General features: G+C 39.9%; 3 protein-coding genes across 5 annotated transcripts in view; 2 read left to right on the plus strand and 1 right to left on the minus strand.

Annotated features, from left to right (window-relative positions):
* Window positions 1–101: 101 nt before the first annotated feature.
* LOC140375835 (NACHT and WD repeat domain-containing protein 2-like) lies at window positions 102–7,895 on the plus strand. Of its 2 annotated transcripts, XM_072461910.1 has the most exons (10): window positions 102–254; window positions 340–428; window positions 669–776; window positions 854–1,027; window positions 1,604–1,712; window positions 1,779–1,909; window positions 2,527–2,865; window positions 2,936–3,034; window positions 3,124–3,841; window positions 4,849–7,895. In XM_072461910.1, exons 1-10 carry the CDS (start codon window positions 191–193, stop codon window positions 7,893–7,895), a joined length of 4,878 nt encoding a protein of 1,625 aa, XP_072318011.1. In that variant the 5' UTR covers window positions 102–190. The 2 variants fall into 2 exon arrangements, with proteins under 2 accessions (XP_072318011.1, XP_072318013.1); XM_072461912.1 differs by lacking the exon at window positions 4,849–7,895 and having other exon boundaries at window positions 3,128–3,275.
* Window positions 7,896–8,461: 566 nt separating this feature from the next.
* Window positions 8,462–15,167, plus strand: LOC140375926 (probable E3 ubiquitin-protein ligase HERC6). The gene is made up of 22 exons (XM_072461951.1): window positions 8,462–8,694; window positions 9,146–9,302; window positions 9,383–9,459; window positions 9,806–10,033; window positions 10,277–10,368; window positions 10,526–10,653; window positions 11,168–11,369; window positions 11,430–11,521; window positions 11,605–11,664; window positions 11,748–11,844; window positions 11,921–12,104; window positions 12,189–12,340; window positions 12,420–12,539; window positions 12,607–12,705; window positions 12,777–12,965; window positions 13,366–13,506; window positions 13,733–13,899; window positions 13,964–14,030; window positions 14,106–14,176; window positions 14,268–14,451; window positions 14,682–14,784; window positions 14,891–15,167. Exons 1-22 carry the CDS (start codon window positions 8,475–8,477, stop codon window positions 15,109–15,111), a joined length of 3,051 nt encoding a protein of 1,016 aa, XP_072318052.1. The 5' UTR covers window positions 8,462–8,474; the 3' UTR covers window positions 15,112–15,167.
* Window positions 15,168–15,701: 534 nt separating this feature from the next.
* The window catches only part of yif1b (Yip1 interacting factor homolog B (S. cerevisiae)), a 4,995-nt gene continuing 2,981 nt past the window's right edge, over window positions 15,702–17,715 (minus strand). For both annotated transcript variants that reach the window (XM_072461953.1, XM_072461952.1), the window contains exons 6-8: window positions 17,582–17,715; window positions 17,397–17,490; window positions 15,702–16,650 (exon numbers count right to left, since the gene is read on the minus strand). The exon at window positions 17,582–17,715 is cut by the window's right edge and continues 22 nt beyond it. In XM_072461953.1, the coding sequence (XP_072318054.1) occupies window positions 16,495–16,650; window positions 17,397–17,490; window positions 17,582–17,715 (384 nt within the window). In that variant the 3' untranslated portion in view covers window positions 15,702–16,494. The remainder of the gene's footprint in view (window positions 16,651–17,396; window positions 17,491–17,581) is intronic.

Genomic DNA, 17,715 nt, shown 5'->3' on the forward strand with positions numbered 1-17,715 from the left:
AGTGGCTGAACAGTGGGTGTGATTACAATAACTGAATAAACAACAAGGCAGAGTTTCCTGAGCGGAGCTGGAGAAGCACAGCACTGCAGCAAACATCCCACACCGATGAGACGCTCACATTTGTTTTATTTTACATTTTTGTCACAATTTTCCTGAGTGGATTTTAGCCAGACTGGAGGTCAAGGGCCAGATGGCCATGGCTGCCGACTGCAGCTCGTCTTGTGTCCAGCTGTATCTGAGTTCTAACCCAGAGGGTGAGGATAACTTTCATTGTTGATTCTACTTCTTCCATTATTACAATACCGTACTTTAAAAAAATACTATTTATGTTTCCTGCAGATAGTGTGGTAGAGCGCAAAGCCTTGAGAGAAGCAGTGTTTCCTAGATTCAGAGAGCACTGTAGACACGCTCTGGGACTGGATTTTAGAGTGAGTCGCACAGGCTTTTTCATCTGCTCTTGGTGAAGACAGGACAATTATTTATAAATGTTGATTTTATAACAAACAAAACGCACACACATTTCCCACTTGACCTGTTTGTTTGTTTGTTTGTTTGATTGTTCGCTCTCAGTTTTTTTGTTTGTTTCGCTTGTCAAAGCTATAGCTGCAACCTGACTCTTTATGCTGTTGTGTTAAATGACCGAAGGCTCGCTTCCATTTGTTTGGCAGGTCATTGACCCGTTTGAATCTCCTGACCTCAGTGAATGGCCAGATGATAACAGCAGAAAACAAATTATCAAAGAATGCAGAGAAAGTTCTGTTGGACCATTTTTACTGGTATGTCGTTTACTCTTTGATTCCTCTCAGTAATAAAACGGTGTATAAAGAAATGGTTCCTTTTGGGGGCGCTGTAGGCTCTGGTTGGACACAGGTATGGGAGGGTGGGGCTGCCCTCTCAGGTGGAGGTGTCTGAGTACCAGCTGCTGCTACAGGAGAGCCAGCGAGCCGGGGTCAGCACTTTAGAGCTGGAGAAGGTCTACACCCGCGACGAGAACGCCATCCCAGCCTCCTACTGCCTCCAGTCTCAGGTTTCATGACAATTCTAAAGAAATTTATCGAACTTAACAGATCTTTATCTATGTTTAAGTAATATATATCGGTATGTCTCCCCACGTGGCCAGATTTTTTGGCTGAAACTAAAAAAATGATTCTTCAAATGATATATAAATGATGATATACAATTTATTGATATTTGTTATCAATAAACAAAATGATGTCTATGCGTTGAGACATGTTTTTAAGTGTATTAGCTGAAGTTCAATTAACAGACAAAAGTGAAATGTATGCAAAATGTCTCACAAAATTGCAAAAATATCACCATCTACCCTTATTTGAAAGTTTACAACACAACTTTTTATCATTTATTTTTAATCAGCTCTTTTGGTAGCATTTCCTATTATGATGATAAAAAATATACTTGATATTCAAATTTTGCATATCTTCAAAACAACATTCACGATATTTTGATATCCCTAATAACGGGAGGTCATTTCTTAATTGTATTATCTGTTGGGGCCTTATGAGTTGTGCCAGTGACTTTTGCAACAAACCATCAGTCGGAAAGAAACAGAAATAACACATTCTACATTATATATATTCAACAGACAACACATGGCCCCGACTCATGTAAAACAGTGTTTCAGACTGCGGTTAATCTGTGTGTCCTGAATGGGAAGATGGCTCCAGAGAAAGCTCAAGTCTACTGCAGATCAGGTGAGCAATGCTGTGACTGTATTTAGGACTGCTCTTACGTCGTTTTTCTTTTTACTCTTTCCTTAGCCCTTGATGTAGATTTGCGGTATGCGCTGGAAGACAGTGCTTACAAAGACATCAGTGGACGCTGCCTCATCTACATCAACAAGGTCCTCATCAGTGACAAAGAGAAGTCTCCCCACCAACCAAAGTCTGAGGTACATTTTCTGTGTATAATTCTGTATGAAACATATACGTATTTGTAGCAATAATAGTAGCACCAGCAGTAGTTGTTCTTGTTTGAGGCAACAAAGTCCATTGTAGTATAAGCCGTGCTGTAGTTGTAGTAGTAGTAGTAGTAGTAGTAGTAGTAGTAGTAACTGTTGTGGCAATATTTGTTCTAGGTGTTGCTTTTTTGTTGTAATTGTTGTTGCTGTTGTTGTTTTTGTTGTTGTAGTTGTTGCTGTTTTTGTAGTTGTTGTAGTTATTATTGTAGTTGTTTCAGTAGCTGTTGTTGCAGTTGTTGTTGTTGTAGTTTTGTTGTTTTGTAGTTGTTTCAGTAGTTGTAGTTGTTGCTGTTGTCGTTGTTGTTGCAGTTGTTGTGGTTGTAGCTATTGTAATTGTTGTTTTTGTAGTCATTGTAGTTGATGCTGTTGTTGTTTTGGAGTTGTTTCAGTTGTTGTTGTCGTTGTTGCTGCAGTTGTTGTAGTTGTGGCTATTGTAGTTGTTGTTTTTGTTGTCATTGTAGTTGTTGCAGTAGCTGTTGTTGTAGTTGTGTCATTTCTTGTAGTAGTAGTAGTAGAAGTTTCATCAGTCTCCTTTGTTTTATTTACAGGATACTGTCATGTCTCCCCTCCTCACTCCTGAAGCATTACTCTCAGCTTTGTGTGACCACTTCCTCCTCGGTCTGGTCTTACCGCGTAACCTCCAAGTCTACCTCACCACAACTGAATGTCCCCACGCTTACACCCCGGGCCGGAGGAAGTGCTACGCCGAGGCTCTGTGCCACCAGATGAACTCTGACCTCCTGAAGATGACTGAACATTTGAACATGTCTTCTTCCTGCTCAAAGTTTCGATGCAGTGACTCGTTTGCCAGGGAGCAATTAGAGCAGGAGGAATTATGCAACGTTATGTCTCAGTTTTATGAAATCAATCGTCCAGAAGAAGATAATGTAAGGAAACTGTTTTGCATTGGAATACGTTTTGGCAACTATTTGAAGTGTGTATTATCTTTTGGTGCAGATCAGAAAGTATGTGCAAAATGAACAATGGCGCCCTCTACTGATCACAGGAGGTCCATGCACAGGAAAGACAGTGTTCCTGGCTCACTGCTCTAGACAGGTAATTATGAATATGACAGGAAGCACATTGAACATTTGAAATCAAACATTTGAAATTAAATAGTAATTGATATATTTATCTTTCCACAGATAGAATCATGGCTTCCAGAGAGTGATCCAGTGGTGATTTCATATTTTTGCAGTGCATCTGTCAATCCTTCACCCAAACAGCTCTTATCCAGCTTGTGTAATCAAATTGCAAAGAGTTACTACCGTCATTTTTCTCCTCATCCTCATAAAAAACACAATTTTGGCAATGAAGGCGACTCAGAACAGAACTCCTGTCGCAAAGATGACAATTTAGATCCTCCCAAAACCGACTCAAGCCTCAAAGAACATCTTCTCAACGATAGATTGTACTCAAAAGCTGGCATGACCATCGCTGAGGTAAAACAACAGCTTTTATCACTGATGTCCTCGTTGCCTTCTCCCAAACACGCTTTAGTTATACTTATTACTGGCCTGGATCAAATGAACTACAACTATGGACGCCAAGTTATTGAAAGTCTGCCCTCTCCACTTCCTCCCAGTGTCAAACTCCTTCTCACTGCCTCCTCCAAACAAAAACACATGGTTCAAGCTGCTGAACTACACTACCCACAGTCTGAAGTTGGTAAAGAGTTTTCCAGTTTACAGTTCAGGCCACCAAACAGGAAGGAGAGTGTGAAGATGCTGGCTTCTCTATTGTCTGGTTTTGGGAGGAGGATAACGTCTGGACAACTGGCCCTAGTGAACCAAGCACTTGCTACATGCTGCCTGCCGCTTTATGTTCGTCTTTTGCACAAGCTAACATCCCTGTGGCGGTCAGGTAGGTGTGATATTACAGCTCAAACACCACTTCAAACTGGAGAATGTGCCGGGGAAATGTTGTTAAATCTGATAAAGGGAACATATTATGCAAAATCTACTTTAATGCGCTTTTAACCTTGTTTATCAGTGTTTCCTCATCATGAGCTTCTTCAAAGTTGTATTTTGATTGATTCAGGCATGTTTGCGTATTCCTGTATTGTCCTTCAACTGAAGCTCAAGTACTCCAAGTATTCCAGTTTTCACCTACCCCCTATATCCGCCCACTTCCCTGTTCTTAGTTGTGATTATTTGAAAAATGAAGACTAATTGACACATGTAGGGTTCAAAAATGTCACGTAGCTACTTCCTTCTTTAATTTTTTTATAAAAACATGTAAAAAATAATCTGCTCCTTGTTGAAAATACAAAATGCCACATGGAAGAGGTGGGGTTTATTAGTTCTGCCACTTTGAACAGGATATTCATTTATATTTATAGATAAAAATTACGGTTTAACAAACAGAAAAAAGATGTGAGTGTTAATGCTGTGTCTGTGGGCTCTCAGACCTACACATATCCCAGGTTAAGAAGCTTACATGTCTTGCCCATGGACACAAAAACAGTATGGATTAAGTAAGGAGTGGAATTCTTTTTGGTTTTGGAATATTTGCTCTACCTACTTACTTTTTGTTGCAACACGTAATCCTCTTCTAAACCTATAAAATGGTTTATCTGCTGACACCCTGTGGTTACTTTTATTTAGTAGAGGGTTCCATACTAAATTGAATAGCAAAAACCTCTTATTTTTTAAGCGTACTGACGGTTTGAATGTTGTAATACATAACTATAAAATAGAATCGAACAGAATAGAATAACTTCATGGTCTGTCATATGCAAACATTTGTCTTGGTTTGCTTATTCACATACATCACAACACAAACACACATGTGACTGTAAATAAATTGTAAATATTAAGATATTATGACCAGCTGCCCCTTCATTCTGTGCTGTTGTTGCTTGTTTGTAGACTCTGACTTGAGTGAGTCGAGCCTCCCTGATGGAGTCCACGCCGCTGTCTTCACACTGCTGGATCACTTGGAGGTCAAACATGGCTCTGTCCTGGTGGCTCATGCTGTCTGCTACATCACCCTCTCTAGAACTGGACTCACAGAGGGGGAAATAACAGATCTACTGTCCAATGACGACAAAGTATTAGCTAACTACACTAAACACTCTCCTGGCTACTTGCCTAAGATGAGAGTCCCACAAGTTCATATAGAAACACTTCTTTTAGATCTCAAACCTTTTCTTATTAGAAGGACCGTTGCAGGCTCAGTGGCTCTGTTCTGGATGTCGAGGCATTTTGGGTTAGTCATAACAAAGAGATATTTACATTCTCCAACTGCAAGAACAGAATTTCACTCAGAAATGGCAGACTATTATAGTGGCAGGTGGTCTTGTGGCTGCGCCAAACCAATAAATCAAGACAACAACACAATACACATAGACAGACAACCATCTAGTCAGCCATTTTTCTTCAACTCTACATCAAAAGAAATTGGATGTGCAAATTTGAAAAAGATTCTCGAGCTGCCGTATCACTTGAAAGAAAGTAACCGACTCGAGGAACTATGCAAACTTGTACTTACAGTAGATTTTCAACAAGCAATGATTGGATCTGGTTTGCTTACAGACCTGGTAGCCATGTTGGGAACAGATGAAGAAGGATTTGGAAAAGAACACTCACTTTTGGGAAACATTTTGAAGTCTTCTGCTTGCTTCTTGAATGGCTTTCCCTTGGAAATAGCTTCAGTGATGGAATTGATGCTTTTGCCTTATAAGGACATTCTTCCTGATCTTGAAGGTTATACCAATGCAATACAACAAGAGAGGAAAAAGCGAGGTGTAGGCGTGATACTTCACCCTGCTCCGTCCAAAATGCATGAGCTTAAAAGTGTTAAGTCACAAGTTGAGGGCAGAATTCTCAGAGACGCAGCTGTAACTGAATGTGGAACTACAGTAGTGATTTTAGATGATGGCTCAGTCTGGGTTTGTAAAAGCAACAGAAACGAACCAGTCAAACTCACATTGAGCAATGGAGAACTTGACTTTGTCAGTCTTCACAGCTGTGGCAACTTCATTCTACTGTCTTCTCATAGCAACAAGCATTTCTTATGGGATGTAACACAAACAGATGTTTTGCTCAAAATCAAAGATGCCAACAAAGCACCCAAAGCAGTTGAAAATGTCTTTGCAAGTCTGGAAGGGTTATGCATCCAATGGAAGGGTGAGCATTTTGTGAGCGTGTATGAAATCTCAAATGACACAATGAACCATTTCTACTGTCAGACTCTTGTTACTTGTATTGCTTGTTCTTCTGAAATGCTCTTTTGTGGCCACAGCGAAGGCACAGTGTCAATATTTGATATCAAAACCTCTAATCTTCTTCAGACTTGTTCAAATTCCAAGTTAGAAACAGTTGTATCAATCGTTGTATGTCGAAAAAAACAACAAATTGGATGTCTTGATCGGACTGGTAACACAACTCTCTGGGACATTTCAACAGAACAGCCTTGCATTGTGAAAGAAACATTCCTCAACGCAAATTCAAACTATATTCTTAATACAGACTATGCTAGTGAAATGCATGCTTTAGTGGCGTGCCAGTCAAAACAGATCACACTATGGGACACATGTGAATGGGAAGTTAGTGACCAATTCCTATCTCCAAAAGAAAATACTTTTAAACAGGCACTTTTATCACAAGATTGCCACTTTCTGCTTGCTCTATTTGACACAGCCTCATCTGTTTTTGTGTGGAAGCTCGACACCGGCGATTGCGTTTTGTCTTTAGAAACACCTCAGGCACCTCAAACGCTTTTGAAATCCACTTCCGAAATAGTTTGTGTCAACCGCGATGGCGGCTTTGCCTTATGGGATTCAGAAATGATTTACATCGCTGGCATTGCTTGCAAAATGGGCTGTGGAGTGAAGGAAGTTGCAGTCGAGGAAAATGGAGATGGTCTCTTCACAAGCGATGGGTCCGATACTGTTTGGAAATGGACTGTGGAGACAGGACAACCTTGTGCATATCTTCTACATTGTGATCCGGTTGACAAAATGCGTCTTTCGCCCAACACCAGCCATCTTGTCACTCTCTCATCCGATGATATTTACATTTGGCAAACAGGAAGTGGCCAAAACATCATGCGAATCAGTGGCAGCAAAGCATCACGCATTTTGATCACCCCCAATGGTAAATTTGGTCTAAGTCTAAGCGAACACGGTCCATCTCGCGTGTGGAAGCTTGTAAGCGGTGCTACAATTTGCACAATCCATCTATACTTAGCAGATGCCCAGATATCTGCTGAAAGCACCTTCCTGATCGGTCTTAACCACGGAGAATTGCTCGCGGCCAATTTATGGTCGGGCTCTATCCACAAGCGGTTTTCTTGCAACGAAATTTCAGAGAAGGTCGTCGCATTCCAAACTCTTACGAATCATCCAAACTTTGCCATAGTCCTACTCACGTCAGGGTCGCTGTACACTTGGAACGTAGCAGAGGAAACGGTCTGCAAACACTTTGAAATACCACCTAACTGCCAGCCAAAAGATTTCCAAATGTCGAGCAATGGAAGCTATGCGCTGCTATCCACTCTTCATGAAACGCTCACGGTTCTAGATCTGGCAAAGTTCCAGTTGCGTTCCTTCAAAACCAAAGGGGATGTCGTGATGGCTTGTTTAGACTCTTCTGGATGCTATGTCATCTGCTGTTTAAGAGCAAAAAATAACTGTGAGTGCTTTCTCCACAGAAGGCCAATCCTCTCTGTCATTCGTCTGGAAGATGGGAACACAATGGGCAGTCTGTATCTTCCTAAATGTCCTTCAAGTTTAGCCGTGGGTAAGGCCCGGAGTGTGACTGTGGGGTTTGAGGACGGTGCTGTGGGAATGTATTCTTTTGACGAAGAGCAGCCCAGAAGCAGAGGAGAGAAGTCACATGTGAGAAAATGTCCCTTAGAACAGGCTCCAAGTACATGGATGCCATTAACAACAGCAAATATTGTATGGTCCTAATCATTTGCAACATATTTTTGTTTAAAACCTGGTGGGAGAAATTTTACTTCCTATATACAACTATATTAAATAAAATGAGAATGTGCTTGTTTAAATGTTTGTTGTTTTTGCAGAATATTACAACAAAACATTGCCTTTTGTTTACAGATTATGTAATGCAATTTTCGACAAATTATTAAAATAAATAATATTAAAATAGTTTTCGTTTTTATTTCCAAAGTTGACACGAATGAATTTAGGTTTCTTTATCGTATAAATCCTGTTGCCTTCAAAAACATTCGGGAAATTTGACCTTTTGTAAAAAGCAATGTTTTATAAACACGCATGTAGTTTTTGGGTTAAGTTTTAAAATTCGAAATTGTAAATTGAATCAGCGCATGGACTGTTTGTGACGCGTGCGTGTGTGATGTACAAGCACAACTGGATTTTACTTGTAAATATGCGCTATTTGCGTGCGAAATGAGACGCGGACTCCAGAGCCGGTTGTCTTTGAACGCCCCACAAGTCAAAACAGAACTTAAGCTCCTGAAATGATCATCTCCACGTCCTGAACTGTCACTCTGAGGTGAAGACACAGAGATGGAGGTGCAGTGTTGGGGCGACAGCTCCAGCGGACAGTTTGGACTCAGACACGCCATGTTCAGCCCCGTGTCATGGCTTGTCCCTGAGATTATTTCCAAAATCTCGTGTGGAGATCAGCACACTTTATTTCTAACTCAAAATGGGAACGTTTTATCCTGTGGACGCAGCGCGCACGGACAACTGGGCCGTCAGATGAGCAAACAGGGAAATGCGATTGGTAAGCAAATTAAAATATTATGATGTTATCAAGTTATTGTGACGTATTAAGACATGCCATTGACTATTAGGCATTTTATTAGTTTGCGTAATTAAATAGTGATGAGCCTTTTACACAGAAACCGTTGTTTTAACATAGTTTCAAACCTTCAATTATTCTTAAAAAAATAAATAAAAATGAGATCATTCTTTTTTTTTCTGTTGCAACTTGTAAACAAGTTAAGTTTCAGTTTCGTTTCTGGTCCATCCACACAGTGGATAATGTATTTCAGAGGGGGGAGTCAACACATGTTCGTTTGATAGAGGGGGTATATAATGTATATATAATGTAAGTAAGTAAGTAAATTTTATTTGTATAGCACCTTTCACAGACAGAAGTCATGTATATATAATGTATATAATACATCTATGACGTCATTCCTTTCCCTGTCTCCGTCCTCTCCTTGTTGCAGGGCGCGTCCAGGGCCTGGCTAAGGTGGTGGCAGTGGCGTGTGGGCAGGACCACTGTCTGGCTGTGTGCTCCACTGGGAGGGTGTTCTCCTGGGGTGCAGGAGGTGACGCACAGCTGGGGCTCCCAGAACATGAACTGGACAGCAAGCACAAGCCCTGGTATGGCAGTGCGACTGTTGCACACACAATAGACTTTTTAAATTAAATTATAATACGTTTCTCTTCATGTTACCATGTAGTCTGGTGCCAATGCCATTGCCAGTGCCAGTGGTACAAGTGTCCTGTGGAAGATCACACTCTTTAGCATTAACTCAAGGTAAAGAAAAAGCAGATGCGACCTAATTATTGATACCATACTTACCTGCGTTACATGATGCAGTAACAAGATTTAGTCATTGTCTTTCTAAACCAAATGGGTCATAACTTGAAGGGCCTAGATGTGCTACATAGAAATACATACTGGGACATGCATTGAGTTTGAATGATTTGAAAATTAAAATGCTCCATGTCTATTTTATATTACTCTTTACTTCTTGTTTGTTCTGAGCCAGCCCACATCTGTGTCATCATGGTTTTCTCTCTGTGTTCTAAAGAATGGGTTTCATGTTTCCTATGATTGAGACTTTAACAAGCAACAAGACAATGATACATCTCTTATACAGGTGGAGATGTGTTCTCCTGGGGTTTGAACAGCCATGGGCAGCTGGGCCATGGGAGGACAGTGTCCCTGCAGTACACTCCTCTCATGGTGCAGTCACTGAATGGAGTAGCTGTGAGCATGATCTCAGCTGGATCCAACTTCTCTCTGTTCCTCACTCTGCCCGGCCTGGTGCACTGCTGCGGTGCTAATGATGTGGGACAACTCGGACTCAACCGGCTGGATGAAAAAGGTACAAACATCCCCAAAACGACTTTTACTATTACTTGCATACAAAAATGTAACATTTTGCATCCATTTACATCTTGTTAAATAAAAGTGAAATATAGTCAATGGAAAAAAACTGTTCTTTTATGTTATTTTCATCAGCACCAAAGTAGCTAAATCCAGTCAGTCAAATTATTTATTGGAACAAACATGTCAAACTCCAAATGGATGAAATAGAATATTCACAACTTCACTATTTGTCATCAAGGCAGGTTCAACACCTGTGTCATCCCTGCCCTCCGACCTCTTGGTGTGTCTTTCATTAGCTGCGGAGAAGCACATTGTGCAGTTTTAACCAAGGTGAATATATAGATTCTTTCTTCTCAATGCTCATAACACCGCCCATATAAATATCTTGTGCTATAAAAAGTAGTGCTAGTTTGACACTATTGACTGTTAAGCTTGCAGAGAAAACACGTTATGTTTTGTGCTGATTTGATTTAACATGTGTTGATAGAGCGGCCAGGTTATGACTTTTGGCAATGGCGCCCACGGTCAGTTAGGACACAACTCTACAGCCAATGAGCTGAGGCCTAAAGAGGTTGAAGGTCTGGATGGACCCGCCTCACAGATCGCCTGTGGAAGGTTAAGTGATGATACATTTGTTTCTTTAAAGGAGAATGTTATACTTTTCCAGGTACTTTGTAGTAGCTCATAATTTCACATTTTGTTCATTGTAAATTGCAATATTGATCTAAATTTGCTAAATAACAGGAATGGGTCCATTGACTTCCTGCACAACTGATAAGCCCCGCCTCTTCATAGTGGCATTTCACTTTAGCAAGTAGCAGATAGTTATTTTTGTGTTTTATTTTTTAAAAGTGACTATGTGACATTTAGAGACCTACGTGTAATACTCGGAGTCTTCCTTTTTCAAATAATCACAACTAAGTACAAGGATGTAGGAGGGAATAGGGGGTAGGTGAAAACAGGAATTATCTGGGCACTTATGCCTCAGTTGCAGGACAATACAGGATTACTTAGACAAGCATGAATCAATCAATCAAAATACAACTTTGACGGGAATGTATCAATAAAGTTGATTTTGCATAATATGTCCCCTTTAAAGAATTTTCAGTTCAACATGTTTTCCCCCTAGACGTCACACTCTGGTTTTGAGTTCCTCTGGTCAGCTTTGGGCATTTGGCGACGGGGCCAAAGGTCAGATTGGAAAGGACGACCCAAACAGCAGCCTGATCCCTGTAGAAGTCCAGCTAGCAAAGACCACAAGAGCAAACATTGAGCCCTCTGAACTGAAAATATCTGTTGGCTGGAACACTAACTTTGCCTACACCTCACAGGTAGTCTTGTGTGCTATCAAAGTGTGTTTTAAAGCTCTTAAAATGATCTTTTTACATTAGAGTCCGAGTTTAATCCCAATAATGGGGCGGCTTGAGGAGGCAAAACTGCAAAGATGGGTGTCAACGCATCAAATGAGTAAAGAGATAGAGAAGTATTAATGCTGCGACTTAGTCTACTGTATGTTACATCACACTGATTCTAGTATTTTACTAAAACACCTTATGTCTTCACCAGAGAACTTGTGTGGAGGTTTTTCACAAGTTCAAGTCTTGTTGCAAGCTTTACCAAGGCAGAGTAAGCATTTAGTTGATATACTTCCTACAGTGTAAACACCTCATACAATGCATGTGTTAATGTATGTATTTATGTTTTTACAGTGGCTCTGTCATCGCAGCAGGAAGCCTCAGTGTTGATCTGGAGGCCGCTAGTAAAGCATTTGACAAGATGGTGGCAATACCCTGGATCAGAAATTATGTTAGGATTATTTTATCTGAAATGTATCAAATGTACTCTCAAGAAGACAGTGCCTAAGAACTATAATTACTTACAGATGAAGTTTGAAATGCTGATGGGCGTCCTCTTGGAGTCGGGGCAGGGTGTCAGATCACCAGAGATCATCCTGCTTCTGCTGAGCTGCCCCACGCTGCAGGACGACTCCAACGCCATGAATGTGGTGCTGCCATTGGCCATCTTTATCTCTGTACATTTACAAGAGGCCGATAGATTACAACTGAGTAATTCACTATTCTGGACACTAATAAAATAGTTGGTATTTGGTGTTAAACTACAAAGACAACAAATCGTTGTTTGTTTTTCAGGAAAATGGTGGTCTTCTGTTTCCCCCACCATTCTGATGAAGCAGATTCTGGCTTTCAAAAACGCTTTAGTTTTTATGTTGAAAAATGGTCTTCTGAAAACCCACAACCCCGGAGTCAAATACCTGCTGGAGGCCCTCAAAATGCTCTTCAAGGTAACAATTTTGCAGGTACAACAAAGCCGTTGGAATGCAATGTAATATTTAATTTCAATAGTTTTTGTTTTGTTGAAAGGCAAACAAATCTGGGAAGCAATACAAAGTTCCACTGAGCACTTTTTATGTTGAAGAATCCCTTGTTTGCACCCAGCCACACGAAGATATTTTTATTTGGTTTCATTGGTCTAAAGAAAAGGTATCCCAGTGCACACTCCTGACAATATATTGAATGTATATTATATTGACTCTATGCTTCATTTCAGGATGAGGCCAAAATACCTGTCAGCTTCTGCAACTACCCTTTTGCGCTGCCTCTCATCAGTAAGCTTGCCGTCTTCAGACTCATCGCCACCTCAGTAAAGGTACCTACTATATAAAAACGTTAGATATACATAGTGATCCAGCATCTCTCTATATGACAATGTAATTCTAGGAAGCCCACCAAACTGCGTACAACCTGTATAACGCATGGTCGCCCGAGTGGAGGCGCGAGGCCCGACATTTACCAGACTGTGAACCTGCCCCGGTCTTTCAGCTGACCCTGAGACGAGCTCACCTGCTGGAGGACACGCTCAGACAGCTCTACGCAGCAGACACGGAGGCATTTACAAGAGAACTAGTGGTAATCATCCCGGCACTGTAGTATCTGCTTCAGCCAGTGGGTGGAGCTGTGTTCAAAAGTATCAGTTTGTGTGTTCCAATGTAGTGTTTGTATGTGTTTTCTCCATGCAAACTGCTTAGCTCTTATATTACATCAGTTAATGTCCTCACCACATTCAAATCTTACCCCCGGCTTGACCCGTGCCTCCTTTACTGCAAAAAGTAATATTATGTTAAATGTACTTGAATTAAGGACATATCATGATTAGAAACAGTTTGTCAAGCAATAGTACCTACTTCTTTTTAGTAAGATGCATTTTTATTCTAACAAAACTTACTTACCTTTGCTGTTTCTATTATATATTAACACTATGCTAAGTAATAAGTAATAAGTAATATATAAAATCTCTGCTCTTTTCCAGGTGCAGTTTGTGGATGACAGAAAGATGACCAACGTGAACAGACGTGATCTCTTTCTCCACATCTTTGAAGAACTGATGACTCCAGAGTCTGACATGTTCATGCACAATGAGAGCAACACTCTGTTTTGGTTCCCTCCAAAGGTAAAGTCTGTTTTGCTGCATTATTCACCATATAAAGGTTGTTTTCTTTTGGAAGTTGATAGTTATTCATTTTGTTTAACTGTACTTTCATTTGAATCCATTTACAATCTGCTAAATATGTACTATTTTTTATCTTCTAGGTATGCTACGAATAAGGCTGGAGACTAAATGTAGATTATAGAAATGTGTAAAACATAATTCAATATGTATTTTGTATTTTTTTCAGCCAAAGTTGCCAGAGAAGCAGTACTATTTGTTTGGTATTCTGTGTGGGCTGGCGCTCTATAATCTGAACATCATCCACCTGCGGTTTCCTCTGGTTCTCTTCAAGAAGCTGCTCAGAGTTAAACCCTCTCTCCAAGATATGAAGGAGTTTGAGCCCAACATGGCCCAGTAAGTTAGACAAACACTGTCTGTTTATACAACTAAATGATTTGGTTGTCATTTTACTTTGAAGGTCATTTCAGTGCATCCTGGAGGATTACACCCCTGAAGTGATTGAACGTCTGGACACAACTTTCACTGTACGTTCTTCGTTCGAACACATAAATATAATGTGGTATATCATTTGTTTTCCATTCTTCACTCAAATTTTCCAGGTGAATTGGGGAGACGCAGTAGCCGAGCTGGACCCAAATGAACCTGGAAAACCTGTCACAAGTTCAAACAAGTACGACAAAAACAAAGAAAATGAACAATTACAGTTATGATTGGCCGATATGCTGTAGATACGGTGCAAAGACGCTTGTTTGTTTTTGTAGAAAAGAGTTTGTGGATGCCTTCATCAACTACGCCTTCAAAACATCAGTGGCGAAAGTGTACGAAGCCTTCGAGAGAGGCTTCTTCAAAGTGTGCAGCATGAAAGTGGTGGACCTGTTTCAGCCCCAGGAGCTGCAGGACGTGATGGTGGGGCAGGACTCCTGGGACTGGGACGTCTTTCAACAGGTACACTTGACACCATTCGGTTTGTATCACCTAAGTGTCGTGTTTATTAGGGCTCAAGGGATTGTTTTTTGTATTTTTTCCACTAGTTTATTCCCTGTTTTTACTGTTGTGGGTAAATAATTCCCTCTTATCTAATTTACTTTGACCTTCCGATAAACAATACCTGTAAATTCCTTCGAAACCTTATCCGTCTGTGGTATGAACTGCCATAATGTGTATATTGTGCACAGAACACCATCTATCAAGGAGAGTACCACGCTGACCATCACACCATTGTCATATTTTGGCAAGTTTTTGGGGAATTGTCAGAAGAAGAAAAGAAGGGCTTATTTTGTAAGTGAAAATATCTCCACCAAAGCCAAAAAGGATCTTGTTTTTCATTTTGAGTCACTGTCTGTGGGCTGAATGTGTTTTGTGCGTTGTTCCTCTCCGGGCCCAGTGTTCCTGACGGGCTACAGCCGCGTGCCCTTCATGGGGATGGAGAGCATTCAGATGACCATCGCCGTGTTGCCAGAAGGCACAGAAGACCATTTACCAGAAGCCCTCACCTGCCACTCTCTGCTGTACCTGCCCCTGTACCGGAGATACCCCGTAGACAGGACCATGAAGGCCCGACTCCAGCAGGCCATCGAACACAACAGAGGCTTTTGGAAGGAGTAGTCTTCTTCTTTGATTTTCACCCAGTTTGTATTATTCATCAGGCTTCGAAAAATGTGATTTAATTGAATATAACTTACCTTTTTGGTGTGTCCTGATATATAATGAATGGATAATTATTTACCAAAAAAGAAAGCAAAACAATCACAATTTAAAGATTAGAGTTATTATTTGTTATTATTATTACATTATGTACCGTACAGTTTTTGTTATAGTTTTTGTGGTATTTTAGAATAAATTTGAATAACACTGGTCTATATAATAATGCATGCAACATAATAACTATAGTGACTGTTGAAATAATGCTGTTTACTTTGTTGATCTCATTCTTATACATTTACTGGAGTTAGAAACGATTATTAGATTATAGATTATTATTACATGTTTTTTTCTGGGAATAAAGTCTTAGTTTTGTATTTACATTACACAATAACTGAATTACAAATAAAAACAGCTGAATGTTTTGGCAAGAGTATGTAGAATGTAATGAATGTAACACTGACACTGGATTATAAATGACATAGTAGACACTGATGAATTAATAATATTGAAAGACAAATCAGGCTGATGCAAATAATAAAAAGGTACTGCAGTTTCTAACAATTGTTTTTATTCCTGAAAACAGAGTCACTTCAGTGCATTGTATTTTAAACATGTTTAGAAAAAGGTTACTATGGTAAACTTGTTAAGACTTGGAAAAAACTGTTCCAGTCTTCTTTAAACATTTCATGAGTATTTAAATATTGAGCAAATATTGCACTACTTAAACCCCTGTGCTTCAAAAGTACATGAAAGCATCGGACACATTTGCATAACTTACAACCATTTCAACAAGTTTAGACCCACTAACTTCCCTTTCTTAATTTCAATTCTTATTTCATCATTCCTTATTCCCGTATAACTGCCACTCTGGCTTTCATTGATTTTGTATTTCAGGCAACAAAAACGCACAGGAAAGCACATAAAAACAGAACACGATGGTGAAAGTGATGTTGAGATACAGCCCAATTATCCCCGTCGTGTGTATTTATCATTTTGAACTGTGGCCTTTGAGGTTCATGTGCTTCTTCAGTAGGCTCAGAGGAAGTCCTCATCAGATATCAGACAAACAAAAATACTTAAATAATCTTAAAAAACATGAATAATTACACAGTATAGAAACATGTAAAGCTCCCGTTACGTAAAAGGACAAGAGGACGCGGTGCTATGGCATGACAGAAATGACGAGCCCCGTGTTTGTCTTATTATCTTCACACACAGAAGAGAGAGCGAGTGTTCTTGGGAGTTTTCCAGACAACTCCTGTGAGGATGTTGGACGCAGTTGGACCGCCAGTTCAGAGTGACACTTTGATGCCTGTAAAAGTGCAAATACGTAGGTCCCAGGTTTTATCTGACGAGATGGAAGGTGAGCCAGTACATAAACACGGGCTGTGCTGCAGCTATGGCCATGGTCAGGTACATCCTCAGCTGATTTCTGGTTCCTCGCACCAGTCTGCCCTCAGCCGCAGTCTCGGATAAGAGCTTCAGGCGCAGAGTGCGGATCTGTGAGGGGCAAAAACAACATGGGTTTGGTTTATCATGACAATTATTCACTAATTAAATTGGGTCAATGTCAATAAAAGGTATTTAAATTGACCTACTTAAAATCCGACATATTAAGGGAATTAACATAATACATTTTGATTAATAAAAATGTAAAAGTATAATAGAGCTTGAGGACAATACAACAATATTGCAGTAAAATGTAAAATAAACCTTTTTATACATTTTACAGCCATTTCAAATGTGTCCGATTATTAAACCTCAAATATGCTTGAAGACATGTTTTAACACATTTCTGTTGGATTTACATATTGTCTGAATATTCTTATGTGGATAAAAAAAATGAAAAAACTGTTAGCAGTTACAGTTAGACTCCAGGTTCAAAATGCAACTGTGCAAAAGATGAAACTAAAGTGTTTCAAAAACCTACCTTTTCTCTCTGGCCTTTTAACACGTACTGAGCTGAGTCATTACCTAATGTGTAGTTGTAATCAATTGTATTTTATGTGTTACTAATGTATTTTATTGCACGTGTCTGTGCAGCGCTTTGGCCTTTTAAAGTTGGAAGTGTGCTTTAGAAATAAACTTTGACACTGACATTTGACATATTATGAGTGGATTTGCTTGAGAACTTAAAATAGAGAAAAGTTGTTTCTGTGACTTAAATCTTTGAGGTTGGCAACATCACATAGTGAAGTAAAAACAATGACCAGTAGAAATGATTTTATCAATAGGCTACAACTTACCATGAATACAAATATTGCTGCACAGCACCAGAGTAAAGAAAGATAGTACGCTGGCCGTCCAAACAACAGACCTGAGACCACGCCGACAATCATCCTGAAATACAAAGAAAAACACGTCAGACCTGGTTTAAAATGGTGAAAAAGGTCATGAATAAACAATGTCTGTAAAAAGAAAATAGACATACCCAACATATTTGTAACCGGCAAAAGCCAGCAGGTCAATGGTTGTAAGATCAGTGTTTACAGTCACCAAGTACAAGGACAGAAGAACAGCCAGCACCTCCATGACCAGCCACACAAACGCTGAGCTGGCCTGAAC

Source organism: Eucyclogobius newberryi, unplaced genomic scaffold, assembly GCF_026437365.1.
Source record: "Eucyclogobius newberryi isolate DKJ021-1_F unplaced genomic scaffold, fEucNew1.0.hap1 SCAF_10, whole genome shotgun sequence".
In the NCBI taxonomy this organism is placed as follows: Eukaryota; Metazoa; Chordata; class Actinopteri; order Gobiiformes; family Gobiidae; genus Eucyclogobius; species Eucyclogobius newberryi.

What these genes read in the sequence shown, in the direction of transcription:
- LOC140375835 (XM_072461910.1), top strand. Translation starts at nt 191, where the DNA reads ATGGCCATGGCTGCCGACTGCAGCTCGTCTTGTGTCCAGCTGTATCTG. An exon ending in CCTACTGCCTCCAGTCTCAG is followed by an intron (nt 1,028 to 1,603) that starts GTTTCATGACAA and finishes TATATTCAACAG; the next exon opens with ACAACACATGGCCCCGACTC. An exon ending in AACATCCCTGTGGCGGTCAG is followed by an intron (nt 3,842 to 4,848) that starts GTAGGTGTGATA and finishes GCTTGTTTGTAG; the next exon opens with ACTCTGACTTGAGTGAGTCG.
- LOC140375926 (XM_072461951.1), top strand. Translation starts at nt 8,475, where the DNA reads ATGGAGGTGCAGTGTTGGGGCGACAGCTCCAGCGGACAGTTTGGACTC. An exon ending in GGCCGATAGATTACAACTGA is followed by an intron (nt 12,105 to 12,188) that starts GTAATTCACTAT and finishes TTTGTTTTTCAG; the next exon opens with GAAAATGGTGGTCTTCTGTT. An exon ending in CCTGTCACAAGTTCAAACAA is followed by an intron (nt 14,177 to 14,267) that starts GTACGACAAAAA and finishes TTGTTTTTGTAG; the next exon opens with AAAAGAGTTTGTGGATGCCT.